General features: G+C 41.0%; 1 protein-coding gene across 1 annotated transcript; it reads left to right on the forward strand.

Moving 5' to 3' along the window:
* Positions 1–87: 87 nt before the first annotated feature.
* LOC127185444 (angio-associated migratory cell protein-like) lies at positions 88–20,627 on the forward strand. Its single transcript, XM_051141903.1, is given in 3 exon segments — positions 88–108; positions 2,009–2,040; positions 18,958–20,627. Coding segments are annotated over 3 exon segments (1,416 nt in total). The 3' UTR covers positions 20,321–20,627.
* Positions 20,628–20,831: the final 204 nt, after the last annotated feature.

The following is a 20,831-nucleotide window of genomic DNA, read 5'->3' on the forward strand; positions in this document are numbered from 1 at the left end:
TGCTCAGCAAAGCATTTTCCAAAACCATGGTCATCTTCTCACTGAAATACTATTACAGGCATTAGAATACCCACAAAAGACCACAAGATGTCGAGTTCAGATGTGAAGGTATTGCTTATATGCTGTGAAAGACCAGTCAAGAAGGGCAAACCTCTCAGGATTCATGCAGCTCCCAGCTGTGCAGCTTTTTGATCCTTTGGCAATTCCTGAATCAAAGGGAATACAGGAACAAAATTAACTGTGACTCCCAAATGCACTGAGTGAACAGCTGTGTCTAGGTCAAGGACAAAATAGCAAAGTGGTTGATGTCAGATGGTATCAGAACTGCACGGGTTCTGGCCCTCACTCTTGTGGTCACAAGCTATCTCTGATGGCCCCTTGCTAACTCACACAAATACTAGGCCCTTGCCCTAGGTAAAGCCCAGACAACAGAATGTGTGCATCTATGCATCTCCATCTCCATGTGTAGAATCTAAGTCAACTCCCATTCCACCTAGAATATTGGACAGCCAGGGTGCAATGGAATCTACAGTGGGTTCCTCAATTTGCCTAGGAGCAGCAGAAGAGGACTGAAGAAGAGTGATCCCAATCTTGACTAAAGTCAAAATTCCTGGGCTATGACATATAGCTTAAGGTAAAGCTTTTGTGGCCCTGAATTTAAACCCTAGAAATTAAAAATAAAATTATTTTCATCATTGCAATACACCAGAAGACATAGTTTCATCATTTGGGATAACATTTCTGATCCTGCAGCCATAAAGACTATCTTAATCTTCTCAGGAGAGCAACAGACTCTTTGATCTTCTCAGGAGATCAAAGACTCAGCCCATGTCACTTTTAGTTCACTCTGTAAAAGAAGGGTAATGGTAGAATCTAAGCCATGGTACTATTGTGAAAATTCAATAGTACTGTTTTTTAAAAACTCTTTAGTACATACTAAGTGCTCGGTAAATTATTTTCTCCATTCTTCCCGAACCACTAGTACCTGTGTTATATGTATTTTATGTCTTGGTTGTCCTTATTTCACTAAATACAGGCAGAGACATCTTGTGTGTCACTAACATCATTGCAAATAGTCAGAAGAGAGATTTGGTGACTAGCTAAAATAAAAATCTCCAGACTCCACAAGTATCACTCCGTTACCATGATGTCTTCTGGACTCTCTCTCTCTCTCTCTCTCTCTCTCTCTCTCTCTCTCTCTCTCTCTCTCTCTCTCTCTCTCTCTCTCTCACACACACACACACACACATACACACACACACACACACACACACACACATATATGCACTTGACTTTTTTCAGAACAAATTAAAAGAGGGCCTCTCAGTTGTACTTATTCTAATACTCGTTTAGTTTGTGGCTTGCTTTTGTTCCTCCAAAAGTATTTGGGTTGTCTCTTGATGCTGCAATGTGATGTGGACATTCCACAATGTCTACCCTCAAATGAGGAGACAGGAGGAGAAAGCTATGGTGGAGTAAATGGAAAGAAAGCTGCTTTCAGTAAAAAAAAAAAAAATCCTGGAACTAATTCATATAGTGAGTGGATGGTAAAAAAACAACAAACTTGTTACTACTTTGAGTCCCATGTTTTGTCACCTCTGAAACCAGAAAAAATAAGAATGAATATTCCTCTTTTAGGGTTGGCATGAAGATCAAAGAAGATAAGAAATGTGGCAGCTCTCTGTAAACTCTGAAGTGTGGTACAATACACATGGAACAGATCCCTACTATTATTCTATCTTGGAAGGTGGGAGAGGGAGGAGGAGCACGTCAAGATGCTTATTCTCTGCTGCCTGTTCAAGCTCCTGCTTACAGAGCTGCAATTTCTGCCCTCCCACTCACCCACACACACGTCATCTGCTACGCTGCTTCAACGGTGAGTCTTTCAACCTGGGAAGGCTTAAACCAACAGCTCGAGTTTGTTCACATACCTGGGATTTTTTTTAATTAGGTTTCTTTCGGTGTTATTTTCACATTCTTGTGTCATTTAAATTTTTTCCCATTTTAGGGTAACTTTTTGCCTTGGTATCTGCATGCATCGTAAGTGTTCAATAAGAATACTTGGATGAGAAGCATGTAAGTGACTGCTAGTCTTAAAAACACAGTGAATCTCTCTCTCTCTCTTTTTGTATTTAAAATAAGATCGAATTGTTCTTTCTTCCCAGAGGAAATAAACATAAAAGTAAGGCTTTTATAAAGGAATGATTTGATACTCCCATCTGCACGTGCTGCTGCATTTACTACTGTTGTGATGACAACTGAGCGGCTTTATTATTGCCCTGGATGGTGTATCTTGGATATTTACTTGCCAGAAATACACAGTTCTCCTACTCATTGAAAAACTGACCTTTTACAGGTACTTTTAACACAATTCTGTGCTTATTCATAAAAGCATTTACATTTACAGTACCTAGTCTTTAAAAAGTTCATTACCTTTTTCAATTCTTCAGTCAGACTGTTCACTGTGACTCTTCTAAAAAAAAATTAAGCATTTGGAATTTAAAGAAGTCTTCACTAAAATGTTTTGAGTGTTTACTAAGTGATAGGCTTCTGAAAGTCATATTTTCTGACCCACTAATTTTTAAAGTAAGAAACAAAGAAAGTGACATGGTTAAAGACTCAGTCAACAAGTGGCGGTATTGGTGTTGAAACCAGATATTCTGGCCTGATGCACCTGCTCTTTATATAATGCCATTTTGATTTATTCTTAGCTTGTTTTCTGAAGTTAATCTAGAGGAGATGTTCTCCTTTGGTGCATTCATTACTCTAAGAATGCATAAAATGTAATTATTGGCCACCGTATTTCAGCTATATGATTGGAAGCCAATTGCTTGCTTGTGGTGGATCCTAGTTCTTTAATCAGTAAAACAGAGCAGCTAAACTAGGTGGTCTCTGAAGCTCTTTGCAGCTTTGCTCTCTAATTTCCCATGGCTCTGTGAGTCATACTGTTCAAAGGTCACCAACCATTCTCAATATCTGATGAAGGGAAGTAGCAAGAGCACATTTCTATGGTGATGTACATCTGTGCCCTTCACTGTCATTTCCTCCCTCAGTAACAGAAATATTCTATTGTATTTGTTCTTCTGGAAAGTCACAGAAGACCACTGAGACACGAGCCTAAGAGGAGTGTTTTGAAAATTTCCTCTTGACCTTAAAATACAAACTACTTCCCCAAAGATCTAGCCAAAACCTAACAGCATGACTGAACAGACTGATTAACCTCTCTGAAGCCCATTTACTTTGTAAAGTTGCAAGTAATGTGACTTTAATGACTATCTTGATGGGGACTATAACAGAAATCCATAAGTGGTTAAAATGCAGAGAAGTGTTGTAGGGAAGCCAGCTCCAACAGATACTTCTGCAATATAATGCTTACACCTAAGGCTCAGGGAAAATCATGGAAAAGGGGAGGGGCTGAAAATTGTAAGAGCCAAAAGACTAGGACACCTGCTACTCGGTACCATCATCCAGGCATGGCATGGAAACTGCCCCCATGAAATGTCAATGATGAGGTTGCCAAAACAAGACATGTATAATGAAAACATCAGTTGATATGCCAATATGGACAGGGGAAAGTAAAAAAGGCCCCATGCCTTGGTGAAGATAGCAGGTGGTCAATCTCTGCTGAGAGAGATATAATCAGTTTTCTTCCAGGGACAAGCTAACACAAAGGTTGTTGGATCTCAAATAGTCAGCCCTGGACACATGAACATACAAGCTATATTAAATAACTAATTAGAGTTATTAGAGGTTTATTGTCTTTTGTTGTCAATTTTTAAGATTGTGTGTGTGTGTGTGTGTATATGTGTGTGTGTGTTGTGTCTGTATGATCCTAAGAATTAAGGAAGCACTGATCATGAATTTTTGAGGGAATTGGAGAGATGAGGGGAGTTGGAGGGTACAGGGGAGGGCTAGAGTGATGTAGATACAATGCACATGCATGTAGCTCTAAATTTTTAAATAAATTATAAATAAATACTAGTAAAAAGTATAAATAATGTATAAAGTATGAATATATATAAACATCAGCAGATATTTAGATGTTCAATATATGTGAATTACATATCCTTAAATTCCATTTGTAGTCTGAGCTTCAGAAAGTATATTAGTTCTTGCTAGGGTCTTGAAGGTGCTAAAATAGGAGGTATGGGATTTCTTTTTTGGATAATGACAATGTTCTACAAATGGCCAGAGTGAGAGCTATATAGATGTGAATATATCAAAAACTATTTTACACTTTAAATATATGAGTTTTATTATATACAAATTATATTCCAATAGAGACTTTTACAAAAAAGTTATGATAAATATCAAAGAGAGGAAATACATTATAGATCAGTCACCCTTGCTATATAGATACTCTTCTGGTGACCTATGGCAGAAAGCCCTATACAAGAGATGCTATTATCAGTTTAGCAGTACTTTGAAAAATGTAATAATGACAAAACAATTATACACAAATGGATGAAAAATTATAATGGTACACATAAAGATACAAATAAATAGAAAGTCGCAATGTACTTGAGTAGTATATTATTTAAGTAAAAGTATAGATTTAGTATGATGTGAATTTGCAAGTTTGTGTATATATATATACACACACACACAAAAGATAAATTGATGTTATTTGTCTACAAAAAAAACCCAAAGTCTTAAAATTATTTTAAGTAATGGAGGTTAAAGAATCTCCAATTTTGAACATTATTGCAAAGGCATTCATATAAAAGACTTTGGCATCAGGTTCCAAAACAAAGATTGATTAAAAAATAGCTTATTTTAGAAAACAAAGAATTCAAATTCTTACAAAAATAAATAAATAACCTTTAGGGGAGTTTAGACCACACATACAAACACAAAACATAAACACTTGTAATTGAAACATTTCAACAAATATTGTAAAATTGTAGTAGTAAAAGGAGAAATGAATTAGGATATGCAATTTGCATCCTATGCTTCACAAAATTTCAGACAGATCAAAAGTTAAACAAAAAACAACTCTCCTGTTAAATTAGAGAGCAAAAACAAAAACAGAGTAATGTTGTTTCTTTAGTTATGTGGTTGCTGGAAACATGAGGAATCATCAAGTCAGAATGATGTAATCAGAGGTAGGATGATGTGTTAAAGTATATAATGAAAAATCTTTTGAATATTTTACTTTCAAATGACACAGTAACTAAAAGACATAAAATGAAGTAAACAGAATTTTTAAAACTCACTACTTAAAGCATGAATAAATAATAAAAAATAAAATAATAAAACATAAGATGGCAATGCAAATAACTCTTTTGATCCATTCTCATCATCAAATAGAACAGGCAGTATGGAACATGCTATGTAATCAAATGACAGGGCCTACAATTTTAGAAAGGTTTTCATTGAAACACAAAATTTCTAACACAGTGTATATGTGACCCATAAAAGTCACAGTTTGTTCTGTTTCTAAATAACTCTAAACATTTGCAGAAATGTATATACAGACATTTGACCCAAAATAAATGTGAATTATTAAAAAATGTTCATCACACTGTTTTTAGGTATACATCCCCTATATTTATAAATCATAACATCTTAGGTGATTCATTTATGTGTAATTTCTTATCATTGCCTTAAAAGAACCTGTACTATATTAGAGAAAACAATTGCAAATATCACTATTTTCATGAAAGAATAAACAAAGCTGGCTTTGAAACATGAAAAGAGTATGAGGAAGGATGTGGACAATTAAAAAAAAAAAAGGTATTACGTGAAAAATTGTAACTGCCTCGTAACTGAGGCATGGCTAAACACGCTATTTAATATTAGCAGGTTAGATGGCCATGTAATCACTAGAAGCAATGAAAAGAAATATATTTGTGATCTAACTTGGGGCCACTTAAAAGCATGACTGTACCTTAAAAAGGTCAGTTTGGCTCTCTGAGTACAGAATATCTACAATTGTATGACTCAGTAAAGTTCTGCAATTTAAAAAAGTCAACAGTATATAAAGGTGAATGTTAAGTCAAATCTACAAGTATTTGCTCTGATCCTTGTTGGGGATTAAACTCTGGAGGTCAGGATGACTGTGAGCACTGAGTTCCTGCAGCATCTCCCAGAAATAATAAGATGTGGTAGCTGCTTGTTGGTTCCTGCAGAAGGCTGGGATCTGTGCATCTTCCCTTCTCATAGCTCCTAGGAACACAAGTCATCTGTTTGATATGCTGTCTTCCTCCAATCAGCCTCTCCCCCATCCCACATCCTGACCCACTAAATCCTCTTCTATTTCACCAAAGCAATCACAATGCCTGGTCTTCAAAATCCCTGAGTAATAGGACAGGACTTAGAAAGACTTGGAACATCTGTCTTGTTTTACTAAGTCTACTGACAGGGACAAAGAAAAACACACAGGATTGCGGACCTTAGTTTAAGTAAGCTTGGAATTCATCAACTCTGATTTCTGTCTGATACATTCTTACCCAAATTTATTGTGTGTTCCCTCTGCAGACATAAAATAGAAATGTGAAAAGCAATTTAGAGTTACTCAAAGAAAAACTCTCTGCCAGAAGTTTTTCAAGATATAGGCCCTATGCAAATATGTCAAAATAGATTCATTTTTATTGTATGGCCTGTATCAGTAGCTCACCATGAAAGAAACTACCCAATCTTTGCTCCCTTCAACATCATAATTACAACAAAAGGCACAAGGGCACTCTACTCACCTACAAGTTTTTCTTTTATTTTTCTAAGGAGATTGTTAGCATTTCATTCATCTCGCTGAACTGTTTCTTCTAGAATGAATATGGCATTTAGCTTGTTGGATTTCTTACCACATAAATAGCTAATCATGAGCCAAATGCGGGAAAAAAATAGTCACTTTCCCTTGAGATCATCTTAGCTTAACTGAAGGATATCATGAAAATAGGCTCTCTTGGCTTTATTATGTCTTCTGCTTGTGGAAATATCTTTCAATCAACTTTGGTCCCTAAGTCAGTTCCTGTACTGCAGCATATTTATTGTCCTAGCCTGCTGGGAAATATGTACTTTCCATTTGAATTAAGTAGTATAAAATCCCAATTAGAAAGAGCAATAGGTAGGTTAACAAATAGATTGGCCTCAAATATGACCCTAAACAGCTATCATACTTTTGGCTAATAAAACCCATTTTCTACTCTACTACCTTTCCATCTAAAAAGCAAGGGACTGGTGCTGGTAGTAGGGATCTGAAGGTAAAAGATCTTTCTGGGAGGACTTAATGACTTGAGTTTAATCCAAGAAACCCAGAATGGAAGGAAAGAATGGATTCTTTTAAATTTTTTTATTTAAATGCTTTACTCATATTACATCTTGATTGCTATCCTCTCACTTGTATCTTCCCATTCCCCTCTCCCTCCCTCTTTCACCCTATTCCCCTCCCCTAGGCCTGTGACAGAAGGGACCTCCCCCCACCCCAATATGATCACAGCCTATCAGGTCTCATCCGGATAGCCTACTTCTCATTCCTCTGAGTGCCACCAGGCCTCCTCACCAAGGCAAAGTGGTCAAATATGGGGCATTGGAGTTTATGTCAGAGTTAGTCCATGCTCCCCAAACAGTTGTGGAGAATGCACTGTCCATTGGCTAGATCTGAATAGAGGGTCTAGGTTTACTGCATGCATTGTCCTTGGTTGGTACAATAGTTTGTGCAGGCCCCACTGGGTCCAGATCCACCAGTCTTGATGGTCTTCATGCAAGGTTCCAGGACCTTCTGGGTCCTTCTATTTCCCATTCTCCCATGCCTCTCTGACCTGTATTCCCAATAGCAGCCCCATCATCTATCCCACCCTTTATGGTAACCACAAGTAATACAAAGTATCTTGGTATAACTCTAGCCATGCAAGTGAAAGACTTAATGAAAAAAACTTCAAGTCTCTGGAGAAGGAAATTAAAGATGTTATGAGAAAATGGAAAGATCTCTCATGTTCATGGATTGGGAGAATTAACATAGTAAAAATGGACATCTTACTAAAAGCAATTTGCACATTCAATGTAACCCCTATCAAAATATCTATACAATTTTTAAAGACCCTGGAAGATCAATTCTCAACTTCATATGGAAAACAAAAACCCCAGAATTGCTAAAACAATCCTGTAAAATAAAACTTCCTCCAGAGGACTCTCCATCCCTGATCCAAAACTAAATTATAGAGCAACAGTAATTAAAACAGCATGGTATTGGCATAGCAATAAACCTGTTGATCAATGGAATTGAATAGAAGATCCAGAAATAAATCCACATACCTATGAACACTTAATTTTTGGCAAAGAAACCAAATCTATTCAATGGAAAAAAGGAGAGCATCTTCAACAAATGATGCTGGTCTAACTGGATGGCTATGCATAGAAAAATGCAAGTAGATCCATATCTATCACCCTGGACAAAACTCAAGTCCAAATGGATTAAAGACCTCAATATAAAAGCAGACACACTAAATTGGTTAGAAGAAAAAATGAGAAAGAGCCTGAAACTCATTGGCCCAGGAGACAACTTCCTGAACAGAATGCCAACAGCCCAGACTCTAAGGTCAACAATTAATAAATGGGACCTCATTGGGCTGAGACACTGTCAACAGAACAAAGTGACAGCCTACAGACTGGGAAAAGATCTTCACCAGCCCTACATCTGACAAAGGGCTATTATCTAGGATATATAAAGAACTCAAGAAATTAAAACATCAACAAACAAAATAACCCAATTAAGAAATGAGGTTCAGAGATAAACAGAGAATTGTTTGTAAAAATTTTAGAAGATTTTTAAATGTGTTCACTTTAAATCCCAATTGTAGCCTCTACTCTCCTGCCCTCCCGATCTCATCCTTCCTCTCCCAGCCCCCAGCCCCTAGTCCCCAGAAAGTGTGGGTCTTCTCTCCTATATATGACCCAGCCTATCGAATCTCATGTGGACTGTCTGCATCCTCTTCCTCTGTGGCCTGGCAAGGTCAGCCTGCCAGAGGGCAGTGATCAATGAGTAGGCACCAGAATCCATGTCAGAGGTAGCCCCTATTCCCCATAGTATGGGAGCCACAGGATTCTGTGCTATAAAGTGAATTAATAAATAGATTTAAAAAATGGGGTACAGAGTTAAACAGAGAATTCTCACCAGAGCAATCTCTTATGGCTGAGAAGTTCTTGAAATGTTCAACATCATTAGTCATCAGGGAAGTGCAAATCAAAACGACTCAGAGATTCCATCTTACATGAGTCAGAACGGCTAAAATTAAAAACTTAAGTGAAAGCACACATTAAAGTGGATGAGGAGCAAGGGGAACACTCCTCCACTGCTGGTGGGAATGCAAACTTGTACAACCATTTTGAAACTCAATGTAGAGGTTTCTCAGAAAATTGGGACTAAATCTACCTTAAAACCAGTCTATACTACTCCTTGGCATATGCCCAAAAGATGCTCCACTGTACAACAAGGCCATGTGTTCAACTATGTTCATAGCAGCCTTATTCATACTAGCCAGCATCTATAAACAACTTAGATGTCCCTCAACCAAAGAATGGATAAAGAAACTACGGTAAATTTACACAATGGAATACTACTCAGCTATTAAAAACAAGGAGATCTTGAAATTTGCAGGCAAATGGATGAAACTAGAAAAGATTCTCCTGAGTGACATAATCCACACCCAGATAGACAGGCATGTTATATACTCACTTATAAGCAGATATTAGCCATATAATACAGGATAGACACACTACAATGCACAGACCTAAAGAAAATGAATAACAAAGGTGACCTTATGGAGGATGCTTAAAGCTCATTTGTAGGGGCAACAATAGCCACCAGAAGTGCTTAAAGAGAGGGAAGAGGATGGGAGCCTGCCATCGAGGTCCTCTGAAAGACTCTAACCAGTGGTGGATTGAAGCAGCTGCTGAGACTCACAGCCAAATTTTGGAGAAGATCACAGGGTGACTAAGAGAAGAATTGGGGGATAGAAGGACCTGGAGGGGAGAGGAGCTATACAAGGAGACCAATGGAGCCAAAAAATCTGGGCCTGGGGGAATAGGGGTGCTGAAGAAACTGATGTATTAACTAAGGACCATGCATGGTGAAGACCTAGACCCCCTGCTCAGATGTAGTCAGTAGGCAACATAGTCTCTTTGTGGGTCCTATAATATGAGAAGTAGGAGCTACCTCTGGCATGAACTCTGGTGTTCACTCATTGATCTCTCCCCCTTGGCAGGGTGGCCTTTCCAGGCCACAGAGCAAGACGATGCAGGCAGTCCAGATGAAACTTGATAGGCTGAGATCAGATGATAGTGGAGGAGCACTCCCCTTTTCTGAGGACTCAGGGAAGAGTGAGGGGGATGAGGAAGGGAGGGTGGGATGAGGGAGGGGCTACATTCAGAATGTAAAGTGAAGAAATTAAAAATAAAAATTAAAAGTATTAAGGAAAAGATCATCCTGAGTGAGGCAACCCAGACACATGGTATGTTCTCACTTATAAGTGCATATTAGCCATAAAACACAGGATAACTATGATAAAATCCACAGACCCAAAGAAGCAAGTCAGGGCCCAAGGGAGGATGCTTAATCTCACTCAGAAGAGGAAATAAAATTAGACACCTGAAGAAGATGGAGGAAGGGAGGAAGGTTGGGAGAGGGGTTAGGAAGGGTAACAGGGATGGGAATTAGGTACAGGGAGAGTGGGCTGTGGATGGGAATGGACTGAGAGAGAGAATGGAAATAAGTGGGGGGATCTTTGGGACAGGGGAGGCTCCTGGGAGTCTATGGAGGTGACCCTAACTGAGATCCCTAACAATAGGGATTAAGGAACCTGAAGTTGCCACCTCCTGCAGCCCAGCCAGGTAGGACTTTCAGTGGAGGGAGGGAGACACCAACTCTTCCATAAAATCTTCAACCCAAAATTTGTCTTGCCTACAAGAAATGTAAGGGTAAAGATGGAGCAGATATTAAGGGAAAGGCCAACCAATGATTGGCCCAACATTAAACCCACCCCATGGAAAAGAGCCAACCCCTGAAACTGTTAATGATAATCTGCTATGCTTGCAGACAGAACCTTAACATAACTGTGTTCTGAGAGGCTTCACCTAGCAGCTGATGGAAACAGATTCAGAGACCCACAGCCAAACAATAGGCTGAGCTCAGGGAATCATGTAGAAGAGTGGGAGGAAGGATAGAGGGACCTGGAAGGGTCAAGTACACTACAAGAAGATCTACAAAGTAAACTAACCTAGGCCCATGGGGGTTCATAGGAACTGAACCTCCAACCAAAGAGTATGCAACTTGGGCCTAGACTTTCTACACACATATTAGCAGATGTACACCATGGTTAACACCTGGATCCCCTAACAATGGGAGTAGGGGCTATCTCTGACTCTTGCCTTTGGATCTCTTTCCCCTAACTGAGCTGCCTTGCTGGGCCTCAGTGGGAGAGAATACTTTAGTCCTGCTTTGACTTGAGATGTCAGAGTGGGTTAGCCTCCCTTTCTCTCAGAAGCAGGAAAGGATAGAGTAATGAGAGGAGGCATGAAGGTAGAATTGAGAGGAAAGGAGGGAGGAGATAGGAGGCTTGGATCAGGCTATAAAGTGATGAATGAATGAAAGAAAGAAAGCAAACAAGCAAGAAAGAGAGAGAGAGAGAGAGAGAGAGAGAGAGAGAGAGAGAGAGAGAAAGGAGGGAATGAATGAAGAAAAGGAAAGAAAGAAGAAACAACACACATACAGGGTGGGGGAAGAGAGAAAGAATTCAGACTATTGGTCAGAAGACTTTCCTATTAGAACATATAATAACTAATTTACTGGTGTTTCAGAGGCAGTTATCAATATACAAAAGTTCTATACTATAAAGTAGAAAATACATAAGCTTTGCCAGAAAAAAAAAACTGGCTCAAGTTCTTGGATTCACTGCTACCAATATGGCTTTAGTTAACTTACTCTCTCTGACTGTCATCTTTTCTCTTTAAGGTGGACATAGTAATACCTTATAGGAATGTTCTGGTTAAATTTTTAAAAAGTTAGGTAATGGCAATGGAGTATGATGGAGTATCATTCAATGGAATGCACTGTAGTTTTCTATCACAAACCTATTTTAACATTACTTATTTATAAGTACTCATAGATCTCAAAATAAACATGGATGCAGACCTTCTCTACTTTGTTGGAAAAATTAACTAGACTGCAATTGCTATATAAACTGCCTTATTTTGTATATAAGAAAATCACAGTTTTATGACATGCTCAGTCATACAGTGAGTGGACACTGGATTCTCACAGACATTCTCTGACTTTTGATCAACTTAAGCCTTCTTTAACAGTCTCTGTCTTTGAGGAAGGCTGAGAGCTATACTGACTAGCAAGTATAAGAATACATATTTAGAATATAATTAAGATTAGGTTTGTTTACAAAAGTAATGATAGTGGATTCTCCATTAGGATCTATGACCTCTCTAGCTATGGGTTATTGGCTAGGTTTCGCCAGACCAGGCATGAGTTCCCTCTTATTGCTCAGGACCTATGTCTAACTAGGCAGCTTGTGGTTGACTTTACCTTTGATGAGTATGATGTGTCCCTCCTTGTGTCTTTTGATAAATTTTGGTTGAAAATCTATTTTATAAGATATTAAAATGGCTACTCCAGCTTGCTTCTTGTGGCCGTTTGCTTGGAATATTGTTTTCCAGCCTTTTACCCTGAGGTAACGTTTATCCTTGTGGCTGAGATGTGTTTCTTGAATACAGAAGAATGTTCAATCTTGTTTGTGCATCCATTCAATTAGTCTGTGTCTTTTTATTGGAGAATTGAGACCATTGATGTTGATAGATATTAATGAAAAGTGACTGTTAAGTCCCTTAATTTTTTATGTTGGTTCCGGTAGAGTGTTTGTGTGGTTGTGTTTTTGCGATGGTGTAGTTATCTATTTCCTGTTTAGTTTTGGTTATATCTTGTCCCTTTGGCGTGGAGTTTTTCTTCTAGTAACTTCTGTAAAGCCGGATTTGTGGATAGGTACTGTTTGAATTTGTTTTTGTCATGAAATATTTTTTTTCTCCATCACTAGTTATTGATAGTTTCACTGTGTATAGCAGTATGGCCTGGCATCTGTGGTCTCTTAGGGTTTGCAGCACCTCTGTCCAGGCCTTTCTGGCTTTTATGGTCTCTGCTGAGAAGTCAGGTGTAATTCTGATAGGTTTGCCATTGTATGTTACTTTGCCTTTTTCTCTTGCTGCTTTTAATATTTTTCTTTGTTCTGTATATTTTGTGTTTTTATTATTATGTGGTGGGAAGATTTTCTTTTCTGGTCTATTCTGTTTGGTGCTCTGTAGGCCTCTTGTATGTTTATATGCATCTCCTTCATCAAATTGGGGAGATTTTCTTCTATGGTTTTGTTGACGATATTTTCTGTTCTCTTTCCTCAATGCTTGTTATTGTCAGGTTTCATCTTTTCATGGTGTCCTTGATTTCTTGGGTATTTTGTGTCAGAAAATTTTCAGATTTAGCATTTTCTTTGATGTTTGTTTCGAGTTCTACACTTGTATCTCATAGTCCTGAGATTTGTTCTGCCGTTTCTTGGATTCTATTTGAGAAGGTCACCTCTATGTTGCATTTCTTACTTTCTTCTCTAAGGCCTCTTGATCCCGTTTTTCTTTAGCCTGTGCCTTTATCATAGTTTCCATTTTCATCTTCAGATCTTGAACTGTTTTATTGATTTCCTTCATCTGATTGTTTGTATTTTCCTGAATTTCTTCCAATGCCTCTCTATAGGCCTCTTTTATGTCTTCAACCTGTTTGGTTGCATCTTCCTGCATTTGTTTACGGATTTTATTCGTTTCCTCCATTATCATCTTCATTACTAAGGATTTGAAGTTGTTTTCTTGTATGTTGATTGTGTTTGGATTCTCAGGGTTGCTTTCTTTGGGATAGCTGACATCTGGAGATGCCGAATTGTTTTGAGTTTTGTTGTTTGCGTTCTTATACTGTCCTTGCTGTCTCTGATGTTGGGAGGTAGCTTCAGGTGTCCTTCACTGGTCATTGAGAGTGGATAGTTGGTGAATGATTATAGGTTGCCTGCCCTTGCCTGTGGGGATCAGGGAGTTCTTCTTGGAACAGGCAGGTGACCTGGTTTCAGCTTCAGGAGACTTTGCTCTACATCTCAGGCTCCAGACTGGGTCAGCAGAGGTAGGTTTCTGCCTGGTCCCCTTCATGCTACTGTTGTGATTCAGACAAGATGTATTGGGGCCCAGACTGCAGAAGGCACACGCTCTAGCTGGGCAAGGTGGTCCCAGCCGACTGGGCTTTCTCGCAGCCCTAGGGCCCTCTGCACACTGGCATGGGGTGGGTGGGGGGTCCAAGGAAAAATTCACCCATTTCCCTGAGACAACCTCAGGACAGGAGCTCTTGTGTTCCACAGTCCCACACACTGAGTTCAGGCTTTATAGGCTGGCTACAGTCTGCAGATGGGTTCCATTTCAGCATCTGGAGAGTGGCTTCAGGACCTCTGTGGGCTGTTGCTTGACCTGGGGCCATGCCCACTGGTGGTCTGCATTGTGTGTGACCCCACTCACATAGTGTTATCTAGTTCTATCTGTCTGTGGCTCCCAGTCAGTTCCCTGGTCTCTGTGCAGTAGATCAGATACAGTGCGTGATAGGCACCACCATCTTGGAACTCCCAGATTGAACAATTTTTGGAACCATAGCAACAGGGAATTTGCTGTGAGATTACATTTAGCAATGATAGGGAAGCTACACCAATGAAGTCTTAAAAACATGGCTGCCAAAATATGACCTGAGCAAATATGACACCAACAGACATGCTTATGTAGAAGGGGAAGAAGTCACTTAATTGTGGGTATAAGGAAATATTTAATACATGGTTAGGTATCAGGCTGGAAAGTGGAAGTTGAAGATTCTTCCCCCGAGATTAATGGCTTCACTAGGCCTGGGTCATTGGCTGTATTTCCACTACAAACATGATTGTCCTCTTGTTGATTAGGTTTTAAGTTCAGTTAGAGAGATGTTCATTAGCTCAAAGGTAATGAATATTCCAATCAACATGCCACTGCTGCACCCTTAGCATCTGCATGGCTCCTGCTGGAACCATGAAAGCTAATTCATAGCCTTCAGGTCAGTTCCAGGTCAGAGACCTTTGAGCCCTGTGTCTGAAGTGTAGGATATTTTTATCACCTGGTGGCATAAGGAACAACAAAGGGCAAGAGCAAAACCATGTCATGTTACGGGAGTCTTGTGTAAAGCCCTGACCAACAATTCAAGAGAGTTTCTTATGGCTGGTGTTAGAGTTCATTCATTCATTCTTTTTACCTTCTGGTTGTAGCCCCATGCTTCCTCTTCTCCCAGTCCCACTATCCCTCCCTCTCATATTCCTCAGAAAAAGGGATTCCCCCTTCTTATCCACCCCAGCCCATCATGTCACATCAGGACTGAGCATGTCCTCTTCCTATGTGGCCAGGCAAAGCAGTCCTGCCAAGGGGAAATGATCAAAAAGCTGGGAAAAGAGTCCTTATCAGAGACAGCCCCTGCTACCCTTACTAGAGGACCCTCATCAAGCCTGAACTGCCCATCAGCCACATCTGTGTAGAGAGCTTAGGTCCGTTCCACGCATGGTTCTTGGTTGGTGCCTCAGTCTCAACAAGCCCCTCTGGACCCTGCTTAGCTGGCTCTGTTGGTCTTTTCAAGGAGCTCCTATCACATCCAAGTTCTTTCTTTTCTTTTTCTCCCCACTTTTCCACAAGGCTCCTGTTGGATCACCTAATGTTTGGCTGTATGTTTAAGCATCTTTTTTGAGGCACTGCTGGGTGGAGCCTCTCAGAGGACAACTCTGTTAGGCTCCTGTCTGTAATGTATCCTTAATAGTGTCAAGGATTGGTTCTCTCCCATGGAGTCAGTGTTCAGTTGGGCCAGGCATTGGTTGGACCTTCCCTTAGTCTCTGCTCTATCTGCTCTATCTTTATCCCTGCACGTCTTGTAGGCAGGGTGAATTTTGAATCGAAGTTTTGCAGGTGGGTTGGTGTTGGAGTTTTGTTAGATGGTCTTTAATTCATGGAGGGAGCAATATCAGCCTTGGTGAGAATTTTTCATGTAAACTATATATGTATATTTATACCCCAATTACAGTTTATTATTAGAATTTTTAGGTATACATTGTAGATATTATCAGATAAGCTAGAGCTGGGAGTCACCCTCTGTGGTTTAATTATATACCTTTTAATATTATCATAAAATAATGTTTCCCTTTGCCTCTTTTTTTTTCAAACATCTTCAGTGCTATTTGTAGCTCGTTTTCTCTCCATCTTTATTTCCCTCCCCCCTTTCCCCTTTCAAATACCCACCCATTTTTCCATTGCCCCTTTTCAAACACCTTTATGTGACTTCTACCATTTAGTTAAGATTGCTTCAATGGACATGGGTAGGGGATTATATATCTGAGCCAGAGTAAATTACTCATAGAAATACCACTGAACAAATAGCTTTCAGCAGGTCTCATGCAGGTAGCCACCACTCCTATGAATTTGTGAGTGCAATGACCATTCCATTTCCAGTATACAGCTTTTAATACCATTTGTCTCCATTACCCAGCCCTTACATTCTTCTGTGATGTACACACAGCCTTAGATGGAGTGATATATACATCTTATTTAAGGATAAGCATTCAGCAATCATTTATTCTGAGCACTTTGATAGGTTATGAGTTTCTACCTTTACCATCATCCACTGAAAAAGAAGCTTCTCTGAGTGACAATTCTTTCTAACTTCTCTAAGAGATCACAATCTTTTCTTACCACAGTTAGTGTAATCACCTCTTAACTCATCTCTTTTTGATTTTTATTCTTGTCTCCAAATAAATGCATTAAGTAGATCTGTTTAAAAATGCATTAAAATTGTGTATAAATATACACTTAAGGACCTTCCCCTCTATGTGAATTATTGCCTGACATGCATTTTAAAACTGTATGTCATATCCCCATGAGTATTTTGTCCCATAAGTATTACTAAGTGTTGTAACTGAAAACATAATTATGGAATCGGCCAGCTATATATCAGTAGAAGAATGGGTAAAGAAAATATGGCATATGCACATGATAAAGTATTGTTACACCGAAAAGGAAAATGAAATCATCTCATTTGGAGGAAAATGGATAAATGTGGTAATCACTGTGTTAAAAATAAACAAGACTCAGAAAGGCAAATATGACATACTTTCTCTCATACATAGAATATAGATATTTTAAAAATACATAAGATATGAACTTAGATAGAATAATATTTAGGAAGGGGAAATGGGCCAGGAGTAGGGAAGAAGATAAAATGAAATAGAAAAGTGCAAGTATAATCAAAGAACAAAATACATATGTATGAAAATGACAATATAGTATATTGTTTTATACAGTGTACAAAAAAAGATAATAAAAATATACAATGGTTAAGATAAAATACACCATTATTCAATAAATATTTACTCTATATGGCCTCTTCGGCATTAGGAAATTACAGAAAACGTTCCTAATACTTATAAGAACGCCATATTTGGAATAAAGATACATTATATGTAGACATGAAAGTAATCTTGAAAAGTGATAAAGGGGGCATTCCAAGATGGTGGCACCTATCATGTACTGTATCTGATCTACCGCATGGAGACCAGGAATCTGACAGGGAGCCACAGACTGCAAGAACTGGAAAACACTAGGTGAGTGGGGTACCTCGCAGTGCAGACCACAGGTGGGCCTGTCCCTGGATCAACTAACAGCCCACGGAGGACGGGAGACCAGTCCCTAGATGCTGGCACTGCCCGCAAACTTCAGCCGGGCTCTATTACCTGAACTCGGTATATGGACAGTGAAGCACCAGAGCTCCTGACCTGGGGAAATCTTGGGGGAAAATAGTGGATCTGTCCTCAGACACTCATCTGCCCTGTGCCAGTACACAGAAAGCCCCAGGGGCTGCAAGGACGCCTAGGTGGCTGTGAACACGTTACCTAGCCACAGTGGCGCAGTCTGAATTCGACCAGGCAGGAACAAAGTCACCGGCCACAGTGGTCTGTGCCTGCAGAATTGGGCAGATAGAACCTAGCCTAGCCAGCCTGTAAGGCCCAGGAGGGTCTCCCACACTCGGCACAGGCTGGGCAACCCTGAGGGGTAAGGACAGGAACCTAAACAGGGGCCCCAATGCAACAGGACTGAACCGCCAAAGTTGTGCTATCTAAATGGGTCCAGGCAGAAGCCTAACTACCAGCCACAGTGGTTCATGCCTGCACAATTGGGCAGGTAAAACCTGGGCTATCAAGGCTACACAGCCCAGAAGGGTCTCCCATGCTCTTGGCAGAAGCTGCACAATACAAGAGGTCAGGACAGAAAACTAAACAGCAGCCACAAATCAGTGAGACTGAAGCACCACAGTAGTGCAATCTGAATGGGACCGGACAGAAGCCTACTTCTGCTGACCCAGTGGGGAACCTAAGGTGTAGAGCAAAGTCTCCTGGAGTGGAAGCCAGGTCACCTGTCTGTTCCAGGGAAGAATTCTCTGTTCCCCACAGGCAAGGGCACTCAATCTATAATCAATCACCAACTATCCACTCTCAAAGACCAGTGAAGGATGCCAGAAGCTACTTTCCAACATCAGACACAACAAGCTTCCATAAGGCAGAAGACACTGTCAACAGAACAAAGTGACAGCCTACATACTAGGAGATGATTTTTATCAACCCTACGTCTGATAAAGGCCTAATATCCAAAATATATAAAGAACTAATGAAATTAAACACCACCAAATTAAAAGACCCAATTAAGAAATGGGGCTCAGAATTAAACAGATAATTCTCAACAGAGGAATATCGAATGGCTGAGAAACACTTAAAGAAATGCTCAACATCTTTAGTCATCAGAGAAATGCAAATCAAAACATCTCTGAGATTCCATCTTACACCCATCAGAATGGCTAAGATCAAAAACTCAAGTGAGGTCGCGCAGAGCTGACTCTGGGAGGCCTTTGGGCCCAGAGAAGTGGATCGGTAGGTTTTGCCGCGTGGAGTCCGAATCGGAGAGCGGAGCGGCCGCAGACACCCCGCCGCTGGAGACTCTAAGCTTCCATGGAGATGAAGAGATCATTGAGGTGGTAGAGCTGGATCCAGGCCCGCCAGACCCAGATGATCTGGCCCAGGAGATGGAAGATGTGGACTTTGAGGAAGAGGAAGAAGAGGAAGAAGGCAACGACGCGGGCTGGGTCCTGGAACCCCAGGAAGGGGTGGTCGGTAGCATGGAGAGCCCGCATGATAGTGAGGTCACCTTTGCATTGCACTCAGCATCTGTGTTTTGTGTGAGCCTGGACCCGAAAACCAACGCCTTAGTAGTGACAGGGGGTGAAGATGACAAAGCCTTTGTGTGGAGGCTCAGTGATGGGTAGCTGCTGTTCGAGTGTGCAGGCCATAAAGACTCTGTGACATGTGCTGGTTTCAGCCATGACTCTACCCTAGTGGCCACAGGGGACATGAGTGGTCTTTTGAAAGTATGGCAGGTAGACACCAAGGAAGAACTCTGGTCCTTTGAAGCAGGAGACCTGGAGTGGATGGAGTGGCACCCTCGGGCGCCTGTCCTGTTGGCGGGCACAGCTGATGGCAACACTTGGATGTGGAAGGTACCAAATGGTGACTGTGAGACCTTCCAGGGCCCCAACTGCCCTGCAACCTGTGGCTGTGTCCTCCTTGATGGGAAGAGAGCTGTGGTGGGATATGAAGATGGTACCATCAGGATTTGGGACCTCAAGCAGGGAAGCCCCATCCATGTACTGAAAGGGACTGAGGGTCACCAGGGCCCTCTGACCTGTGTTGCCACCAACCAGGATGGTAGCCTAATCCTCACTGGGTCTGTGGACTGCCAGGCCAAGCTGATCAGTGCTACCACTGGCAAGGTGGTGGGTGTGTTCAGACCTGAGACAGTCGCCTCCCAGCCCAGCCTGGGAGAGGGGGAGGAGAGTGAGTCTAACTCTGTGGAGTCCCTGGGCTTCTGCAGTGTGATGCCTCTGGCTGCTGTTGGCTATCTGGATGGAACCTTGGCGATCTATGACCTGTCCACACAGACACTCCGGCATCAGTGTCAGCACCAGTCGGGCATTGTTCAGCTGCTATGGGAGGCTGGCACTGCTGTGGTATACACCTGTAGCCTGGATGGCATTGTATGTCTTTGGGATGCCCAGACTGGCCGCCTGCTTACTGACTACCGGGGCCATACTGCTGAGATCCTGGACTTTGCCCTCAGCAAAGATGCTTCCCTGGTGGTGACTACATCAGGAGACCACAAAGCGAAAGTATTTTGTGTCCAGAGACCTGACCGTTAGCAGCTGGAGCCTCTGGCATGGTGTCTGGTGTTGAGGGGATAAAGGGACACCCTGCCCCCCAGCAGAGGTGCAGAGGGAAGAGGAGGGGGGTATTGGACTGCTTTCCAACCCCTTCAGCTGACTTGCCCACTCCTTGTCCTTTTTCCCTCTTAGAGACCCGCCTTGCCAGGCCCTCCCTCTCCTGTCCAGCCCTGGGGTCTTTTAGGTGGCCCGTGTTTCTTTCACTTTGATTTGCTGGTGTGAGCCATGGGGTGCGTCTTTGTATGTGGGGGGTAGGTCTTTGAGGTTCCAGTTCTTTCCCTTCCCAAGTCTCTGGGAAAGGAAAGGAGGAAGAGAGACTAGTTACAGATTTTAAAAATGCAAATAAAATATACTTCCCAGAAAAAAAAAAACTCAAGTGACAGCATATGCTGGCAAGAATGTGGAGAAAGGGGTACACTCTTTCATTGATGGTAGGAATGCAAACTTGTTCAACCACTTTGGAAATCTATCTGATGCTTTCTCAGAAAAC

This window comes from Acomys russatus, chromosome X (assembly GCF_903995435.1).
Source record: "Acomys russatus chromosome X, mAcoRus1.1, whole genome shotgun sequence".
Classification (NCBI taxonomy): domain Eukaryota; kingdom Metazoa; phylum Chordata; class Mammalia; order Rodentia; family Muridae; genus Acomys; species Acomys russatus.